The sequence below is a fragment of the Pleurodeles waltl genome, chromosome 7 (genome assembly GCF_031143425.1).
Source record: "Pleurodeles waltl isolate 20211129_DDA chromosome 7, aPleWal1.hap1.20221129, whole genome shotgun sequence".
In the NCBI taxonomy this organism is placed as follows: Eukaryota; Metazoa; Chordata; class Amphibia; order Caudata; family Salamandridae; genus Pleurodeles; species Pleurodeles waltl.
The window spans coordinates 1276412412-1276422344 of NC_090446.1; the positions used below are offsets into that span (position 1 = coordinate 1276412412).

General features: G+C 42.3%; 1 protein-coding gene across 1 annotated transcript; it reads right to left on the reverse strand.

Annotated features, from left to right (window-relative positions):
- Positions 1-2050: 2050 nt before the first annotated feature.
- LOC138247028 (olfactory receptor 1E16-like) lies at positions 2051-8710 on the reverse strand. The gene is made up of 2 exons (XM_069201777.1): positions 7808-8710; positions 2051-2170 (listed from the first exon to the last, which is right to left on the reverse strand). Exons 1-2 carry the CDS (start codon positions 8708-8710, stop codon positions 2051-2053), a joined length of 1023 nt encoding a protein of 340 aa, XP_069057878.1.
- Between the last annotated feature and the right edge of the window lie 1223 nt (positions 8711-9933).

Genomic DNA, 9933 nt, shown 5'->3' on the forward strand with positions numbered 1-9933 from the left:
CTTTTCACCCTTGGCACTCACTTTGGATGTAGTTGCTACTTTCTCCTCCACTCTGTCCACTGCTGATATTTCAGAACTTCCTTTGTTGTCTCTGTGCTCCATATCCTTCATACAATATTCAGACTCTTCCACAATCTTAGATATCTCTACAGGCTCTTTTAGAGAAGGATTTTAGCAGCCAATAGTTGCTCCTGCATCTTCCTGCTCCAGCACTGCACAATACATTGATTTGTAATCAGTTCATCAGTCATTGCTCCAAATTTGCACTTGACCGAAAGTTCTCGTAACCTTGTTACAAAGTCATCCACTGATTCACCTTCTCTCTGTAACTGAGTATAAGATGTATATCTCCTCATCACAAAATTGGCTCCTTTTGCAAACCTTTGCGCCAACCTTTTACAGGCTTCACAGCATACGTTCTCTATTGGTTGCCCATTGCTTGTCATTGCTAGAGGTAAGCACATAAATACGTGCTGCCCTTTCTTCCCTAGAGTGCTTAACAGAATTGCCTTTTTATGAATCGCTCTGAAATCTTCAGCATCTAGCACTTCCAGATAATTGTCAAAAATGTCCACCCATTCCTACCATTCTATGGACGAAACTCCTGAGAGTGCTAAAAATGGTGGAGGAGAGGTAATAGATGTCAAATCCATCCTGCAAACACTGTTGTTTTTCTTTAAAACACTGAAATTGTATTTCTACATGATGGATGCACTCTTCAGCAGACGTCGTCCCAGATGATGGAGAGAACAAGATGGGTTCACAGGGAGCCTACGACTATTACCTTGCACTATGTGAGTACACAGGCTCTGAATATGTGAGGCTAATCTCTTGCTCCTCCTGTGAAGCGCGTACAATAAATACTGAACTTCAGGCAGGTAACATATCTTTAGTGCCCTTTACTTGCGCTCCAGCAGGAAATGCTTTATTCACCATTGCCGCTCACATGCACTCTCATTGAAAAGTGCTTAGAGGGTACGTGTGTTATGCTGGTATGGTACTGTAGACGTAGCGCAATAGTTTATACACGCAGCAGTTGTCATGTAACTCTACGAAGAGTTCCCACGAGCGCTTCTCGATTTTACTTGGCATCAGCTCAGCTGTGTACGTGTCAGTTTAGTACCCCACATGTGGAGAGATATGGGCCACAGGGCTGACTCATTCATAGCCAACTTATGTTGTAATACGACACTTCACACTCTCCTGGATAAACGTACACCTTTTATTCCACGACCGACTCTCCATGCATGGTGATCCCACTTCCAGCCCTCGGCAACTGCCACTATTTAGAACATAACCAAGAGCTCCCTGACAACAGAATTTAATGACCATTAAGATTCTAGAGAGGCTGACATCAAGGACAAAACCTCCACTGCTCTAGGCTCTTTTACTAGCTAAATTAACTAAAGAAGAACTCCTCCTCTAGTAATGATAGGTCTCAAGTCAACTCTTGTCTGAATGGAAAGATCTATCCAAACCATCAATTCAGACATGGTGGGTGTGGACTCAATGTACCAGAGATGCAGACAACTCCCTGAACAACTTCATGCAACTAACCTCAGAGAGGAAAGCAAATATGGGAAAGATCAGAGTCATATCACTCTGATCTCATGTCATGATGAAATCTCTCTATCTCCAGTATCTGCCAAATGCATACATACATGCAACTTACACACTTCCCTCTGTAACATGTCCATAACACATCCTTCACGGACACCTCCTGCAAATAACTACTCTAACCCATACCCCCTATTCCTTACCCCTTTCTCCAAATTAATCACCTCCCCCTCCACTCCTTCCCACCACCCCTCTTCCTCCCTGACCCCCTCACTTGTTGCCTTCTCTCACTTCCCTCTTCTCTCTTCTCTGTTCCTTGGATTGTGCTTGTGTCTCTCCTTTTAGACACTACTCATATATATGGAATCTATTTACAACTTTGTTCATTTAATCACTTTCAATGCTTTTGTGTATACTACGTTCTACATATACGTACACCTTGACTTTGTTATCTTTACACACTATGCCAAACAGTTATTTATGTTGTATTGTTTTATGAACATTTAATAAAATCATTCTGAAAAAAACCCATTAATTTGCTTTTTTGAACCAACAAATGAAGTGGGGCAGGTAAAACACAAAATAATATTTGTTTGCTGCACGATACAGAAGCAAAAGGGATGCACAGGATAAATCCCCACAATGTGCTGAAAAGAAAACAGAGAAACAGAATAGTGGACGATTTCTCAAACGCTCACAGAGTAGCAAGCCACCTTGCTGCGCTGCGTGAAAGGGCAACAATGCTCTGTATCTAACTTTATAAGACTTATTCCTGTCCTTTACTTGTGCTTTCACATTTTTGGGCTGCCTAGTGTTGGAGTGTGACCTTTGAAATTAATATTAACATGAAAAGCTTGCAATATAATGTGTAATGAAGCTGCAGAAAATATGTTAACATAGAAAATAATGTAAAACTAAAACTGTAAACTTCGTACTTGTATAGCGCACTACTCACCCGTTAGGGTCTCAAGGGACTGTAGGCATACCACTGTGGAACCCCTCCTGGCTTTTCCCTGTGAGGTGCCCACTCCTGGGCAACCTCCAAGGTGAAGCCAGGCATCCCAGCACTGTTGGGGCCGTTGTGGAGATTAAGCAAGCTATTGCCCAGAGTTACAGAGTGGGACCCATGAATTAGATTAGGCACTGATGCGAGAATTATCAGGTCCAAGGAAATTGAGCCCAAGACCCACAGAGGAAGGAATTGAACCCTGGTCCCGGGCCAGATTTCTGCATCAGGGTCTGCTGCTCTAACCATTGAGCCACACTTCTCACCGTACGCATTCTCCATGTACGCGTTTGAAATGTGCCCACGGGGGCTGGCCACCAATGTATATGATGATTAATGAAACTGATTAATGATGAATTAACAATGTACTAATGTATGACTTTGTATTAGCATTAATGGTTATGTATTAGGGGTTTCGCTAAATTAAACATTAGGCCTTAGTTAGCGAGGGTCTTGGCCTTGCTGCCTGGTCTCATATTAATTGTGTTTTTCTAACATGCAATGTGCTGCTTTCCTGAAGGACACAAAGCTGTACTTTTCCAGAAGCTAGAGATATGTGTGTGTAGCCATAGTAAATTCTTTCTCATGGGACCCGACTTGCTCAAGGAGACATTCTTGTCGAATGCAACAGTGTAATTCACAACAGGTGCAAGGCCGCCTGGACTAGGAGAAGACAATGGAACTACTGACTGGAGCGTATAGTGTAACTTTTCTTACTTGACATTCCACCCGCTGAAGACGTCAACCACAATAGCCAATCAATCGCATGAGAACTGTGTTTTGTGGAAAATTCTAGTAACTTGCCTGTAGAATTATTGGACAGAGATAATGATGCATGTTAGATTTTTCATCCTTGGTTGGTCTCCCTTAACTTTTTGCCTCTGTTCCCAGGTTGTTGATGTGTGCTGGACTCTGATTTTACTGTTTTTATTACTCTGGGCCCTTTACCACTGCTAACCAGTGCTAAAGTGCAAGTGCTCCTGTTTAAAATGTGTACATAATTGGTTCTCTATGATTGGCATATTTGTTTTACTGTTAAGTCCCTAGTAAAGTGCACTAGAGGTGCCCAGGGCCTGTAAATCAAATGTTACTAGTGGGCCTGCAGCATTGGTTGTGCCACGCACATAAGTAACCCTGTAATCATGTCTCAGACCTGCCACTGCAGTGTCTGTGTGTGTGTACTTTTACACTGTAAATTCGACTTGGCAAGTGTACCCCACTTGCCAGGCCTAAACCTTCCCTTTTCTTACATGTAAGGCACCCCTAAGGTAGGCCCTAGGTAGCCCCAAGGGCAGGGTGCAGTGTATGGATAAGGTAGGACATATAGTAATGTGGTTTATATGTCCTAACAGTGAAATACTGCCAACTTCGTTTTTCACTGTTGCAAGGCCTGTCTCTCTCATAGGATAATATGGGGGCTACCTTTAAAAATGATTAAAGTATAGATTCCCCTAGAGAGTAGATGGACAGATGGAGTTTGAGGTCCCTGAACTCACAATTTAAAAATACATCTTTTAGTAAAGTTGATTTTAAGATTGTGCGTTTGAAAATGCCACTTTTAGAAAATGAGCATTTTCTTGCTTAAACCATTCCGTGACTCTGCCTTGTTTGTGGATTCCCTGTCTGGGTCAGTTTGACAGTTGGGTTGTTTTTCACCTCGCACTAGACAGTGACACAAAGGGAGCTGGGATGTAACCTGCATTTCCTGATTAGCCATCTCTGCTAGGAGGGAGGGGTGGAGTGGTCACTCTCATCTGAAAGGACTGTGCCTGCCTCTGACAATGCAGGCTCCAACCCCCTGGTGTGTGTCTGAGGCCTTGCCTGGGCAAGGCAGGATTTCACAAGTAGGTGTGAGTCCCCTTTGAAGAAAGATGACTTCAAAGACTAAAATGGGTATAAGAAGGGCACCCAAATCTACAGACTTTAGAAACCCTTCTGGAACCAAGAGTAACCTCTGCCTGGAGAAGAGCTGATAGCTGAGGAAGAAGTGCTGCCCTGCCTGTGACTGTGTTTTGTGGAGCTTTCCTGCAATGCTGCTTCTGCCAGAGTAAGAGGGCAAAGACTGGACTTTGTGTGCCTTCCATCTTGTGAAGAAATCTCCAGGGGCTTGAGTTAGAGCTTGCCTCCTGTTGTTTGAAGTCTCAGGGACAGCAAAGACTTCTCTCTGCCAGCACCTGGAGTCTCTGGAGAGACTCCTGCTCTGACAAGTGGTGCCCTATCCAGTTCCTGGGCTCTTGAAAGGAAGGCTGGTGGAAATCCAAGGAAATCGACCTCGGACGACTCCGGACCAACGCCGCTACTGAATCCGGTAACGCCGCCTGCACCCGACGCCGTGACCTTCGCTGGAACGCGACGCTCTTCGCAGGCCTGACGCCGCAGCAGCCCCGCTGAAGTCAGCAACTCCGTGGAAGTCACCGCACCACGTCGTGACTGACGCCGCTCGAAGTGCACGGATTCAACGTTTCGCACAGATGCAGCGATCCCCGACTTCGCGCATCGGCTTGTTTTCACTCTTCACCAAAGGTATTGTACTTGAGGATCTACACGACTCCGTGTCTGGCGCCGCTGGTGTCGGCTTGTTGGTAACGACTCCGTCACGACGCCGTGTTAACATCTCATCGAAGCATTTTTTTTTTAAGCGCTATTTTTTTTAGTTTAATCTTTAAAAATTCATAACTTCACTTGTGTATGTTGGATTTTTGTCGTTTTGGTCTTGTTTTGTTTAGATAAATATTTCCTATTTTTCTAAACCGGTGTTGTGTCATTTTGTAGTGTTTTCATTGAGTTACTGTGTGTGTTGGTACAAATACTTTACACCTAGCGCTCTAAAGTTAAGCCTACTGCTCTGCCAAGCTACCAAGGGGGTAAGCAGGGGTTAGCTGAGGGTGATTCTCTTTTACCCTGACTAGAGAGAGGGTCCTTGCTTGAACAGAGGGTAACCTGACTGTCAACCAAAGACCCCATTTCTAAAAAAGCACTAAAATTGATCCAATGAGAAATTAAGGACTAGTTTGACAGTTTTGATATAACAGCATGACCCAAGAAGAAATCGTCCATTATTGGGACACTTCTGCTGTTATTCTGACCTTCTGCCTTAAGCTATACTTTGCCATTATTCTCTGAGACTTTGCTGTTCTGATATCTTAACCACCCTCTATTGAATCCTTACCTGATACTGACTTCTCCTCCTTATGAGGGAAGAGCCTATTCTTAACTATGCCATACTGAGACTTGTCCCATCCTATCTTTGCTGATGGTGAATTGACTGATGTCCTGAGGAGGAAGACTGACGCTGATTGCTGACACGTTGGAGGGGTAACTATCTGATGATAATTGTAATTGTCTGTTTGCCTTTCCTTCCTAGGTACCAACTGCTCTTTTGATAGAGGCCATAGTTAGATGTTTTTCTAAATTTCTGTTTGCCAAATTGTTTTGCATGAAGCCCAACATGCTGATGCTAATTCGAAGTTAGTTAAATAATTCACTAATATCGGATTCAAATAGACAAATGACTAACATCTTGCTTTGTTGAATAATGTACTAATGTTACTCTGCTAAAGTTGATTCATATTAACATTGTGCTTTATTCTAAATGTTCATGATCTATGCTTTGATAAAGCTTTGCTCTGATTGCTAAGTTATAGTGGTTTTGAGGTGCTTGTTGATGTTGAAACTAATAAATATGATATTAGATTGTAACTAATAGGGAATAAATATCCTAACACATAACTAGGTTTGTGTGGTTATTCATGGCTGAAAGGTCATGGTGCTTTCGCTGTATTGAGCTATAGTGAATGTTCTTGATTGGCTTAATGGTTAGTTATTGTGAATATTGAAAGAGTTATTGACATATTGATTGCGATGCTAAACGGATATCTAGTTCTGGGAAGTCTCCAAACGTGGTCAAAGGGTTCATTGGCCTAGACATGTCTCCTTGTAAGTTTACTTATCAAGGTTCTGACGCGTTATCACTAGCACCACTGCAGGTCCCTTGAGCCATCATGCAAGGGTGCCTGTGTTGTAGGCAGGATTGGTTTTTTGGCACAAAGGGGACCTTCATACACAAAAACAATCCTCAGAGACGTTTTCCGCTTTCTAAGTGTGCTGCATTTTGCATCATACTCTGCAAGAGGAAACAATGAGGAGAAATAAAGATATTTCTCCTTGTTGCACCTCCCTGTGAAGACGTAGCATTTTGATGCATTCCAAGGTTTACCGGTATTGGTAAATAAGGGAAGGCACCAGTGCTTAATTTGTAAATAAAAATGTGCCATGCTCAAAGCCCTCCTCTGAAACATGTGGCTGCTGCAATTAAATGTGGGAACATGGAATACTGAGGCAGCGTAATCCTGAAACCATATCGGGCATCTTCAATCCGTTTAAAGCCACCCCTGCCCCTTCATCTCACTCTTGCAACTTTCTGGTTTCTCCCATTGTGACGTTTTTTCGTTTTTCCATTCCTCTGTCTTTCCCATATGTTTTTTTTGCTCGCAGCAAATGCTTGGGCCAGAAGAATAAGCATTGGTCCTCCAAAATAAGTGCTGGTGCTAACCCCCAGAAACAACAAGCACAAATTAAGCACTGGAATGCACCAAATCTATAGGAGAGTGCCTGGGAATACCCACACTCCACCTATGGAACGCCTCCCTGGGGAGAGTAACGCAATCCATTGATGTGTGCTGTGTTGAGTTACTCTAACTTTATCAAGCGATGCAGGGCCACGCAAGGTGGGCTTGCATGGCTTGATAAATCTGACTTAGTATTTTTGTCACCCTTGCTCCCCTTTTCATGGCACAAGAGCGACGCAACTTAATGATAACTATGCCCCTGGGTTCCAAAGAATTACAAAAGAAATAAGGGAAAGGATTGTTGGAGCAGATGTTGAAAGGATAAAGGTTGCACAGTGAGAAACTCTGCTTTTTACAAATGAAAAAAAAACACCTATTCCATAACAAACATTTTAAACATAAACAAGGACTTTGTTATGTCAATAATTTTATAAACGCCATGTGATTTCCATGATAGCTTGGAGATGCGTCTAGAAATAACTACAGTTAATGGTTAATGGTTAAATGTACTCTGCATTCGAATTTAGTCAGGAACCATAGGGGTGGGGGAATAAACTTGCAGTTCCAGGCAACCATTGAAAAAGACATCATCTAAGTTCTTACTCACTAAAAAACGTATTGGCCAAACTTATTTTTACAGTTTCGAGGATGATCCTTTGCCACCAAACGCTCTCCATAAGGCCCCTTTCACCTCACTGTTCCTTAAACTGTAGATAAAGGGATTTAACATAGGAGCTACAACGGTGTACATCACGCTGACCACCCGGTCGTAGTCGAGGGAATAACTTGAGGTTGGACGAAAGTACATAAATATGATTGTTCCGAAGTACAAAGCCACCACGATGAGGTGGGAGGAGCAAGTTGAAAAGGCCTTATTTCTGCCTTCTGCCGAGTGCATTTTTAAGATGGTGGCGATTATGCGAACATAGGAGACAAGGACAATTCCCAGTGGAACTGCTACTGAAAAGGGCCCCTCAATGAAGATTACCAGCTCATTGGTGGTGGTGTCAGAGCAAGAGAGCTTCAGCAGTGCGGTCATGTCACAGAAGAAGTGGTGTATCAAGTTGAGGCCACAGAAGGTCAACCTGGAGGTTAGCACACTGTGGAGCACTGAATGTACAGATATAGTGACCCATGAGATGGCAACCAGCACAAGGCACATTCTCCTGTTCATCACCATGCTGTAGTGCAAGGGAGAGCAAATCGCCACATAGCGATCGTAGGCCATGACAGTCAGCAGGGCACACTCCATCCCTGCCAATGAAATAAAGAAGGACAGCTGGGTGATGCAGCCCGCCACAGAAATAGACTTCTTCTCAGAGAGGATGTTGACGAGAAGTTTCGGGACTGTGACCGAAGTGAAGCACATGTCCACGAAGGACAAGTTGCCAAGAAAGAAGTACATCGGTGTGTGAAGCTGAGGGGTCGTGCTGATTGCTCGAATGATGACACTGTTCCCAAGAACGGTCACCAGATACATTTTCAGGAACATCACAAAGAGCAATATTTGCAACTCAGGTCGGTCAGAAAGGCCAAGAAGAATAAATTCACTGACCATCGATTTGTTCCTTCTTTCCATTGAGTTCACAAATCCTCGGGGGGAAAAAGCCTTTATAAAAAGCAAACATAAATTACAGTTTAATTAAACATTTAAAAATAGTTCCATTATGGAAAAGTAATCTATATTAAAATCGATCAGCAAACCACACGTAAGTAATATGCACAAATTCTCAAAAGACCAAATAAAGTTAACAAACCTTGATAATCACATTTAAGAACATATGAGTTTCCCTAAATCAATCACCATTTATAATTTATAAAATAATGCTCAGTTATACTAATTAATAATTATATTAATGTATTTCTTAATATAGGTGTATGTGTGTGTGTTCGTGTGTGTGTGTCTGTGTGTGTCTGTGCGTGGGCACTGGATTGAGATGGATAGGATATCTCGGAAATCTGGATTAGGATCAATCTCCACAATCTCAGTCTTTGGCCAAAAAATATTTACTCATAATGTCTAAAAACAGTGGTTTATTCAGGCACCACTGTCATTTTCCCTTTATATGTCTGACTCACTGCAAGCTGTGTCTGAAGACAAAAGACATCCACCTACATTGGGTGAAGACATTAGATGTTTGACTCATGCAAATGACTTGATTTTACTACCCCTTACAGCTCTTGGCCTACAGAGACTTTTGGCCAGACTTGATTTGTATAAATGTGTTAATAAACTGACAGTAAGATAATCAAATAGTAGCATTGTGACATTTTTACTGCCAAAATAAATTATAGGTGGATGACCAACAACTTTAACTTATAAACAGTAAATCAGTATTACTTCTTTGGGGTTTTAATTGCCAGAGTTTTAAACTGGTGAGCGCCTTTTTAAATTGAAAGGCTAGATGCTCACAAGTTACTATGTGCTTTCGCTGATTCACCCTTTCTATGGTGCTGAAGTTATTGGTAAAGTTTTATCTGCATTTAAAAGTGAAAAATATTCTGTGCTCCTTAACGGGGCAATACTATTTAAGGGTAAACGCAGTGCAACGCTGGATACTCTGTACGTCCAGTTGATTCACAATACTTTATCGTCAGGCAAGGTTTTCTTCGAGGCAGGGTTCATTTAAAGCTAGGCTTCACTGGTCTTTTGTTTTCTGGCAGCTCAATAACTTCGGAGTTAACTCTTCAAATACATCAGCGCTGACTGGAGCACACACAAATTCGAACTAAGACTAAAAATTACGAGAAGACTAGATCCCTTTATCAATTTTAAATCTCCTATTAAGTAACTCAAAACTT

Excerpts from the sequence above, each read along its gene's own strand:
- LOC138247028 (XM_069201777.1), bottom strand. The coding sequence starts at position 8,710 with ATGGAAAGAAGGAACAAATCGATGGTCAGTGAATTTATTCTTCTTGGC. Across the intron at positions 2,171-7,807 it reads GTGAGGTGAAAGGGGCCTTA|GCTTCTGTATCGTGCAGCAA; the intron begins TGGAGAGCGTTT and ends TGCATCCCTTTT.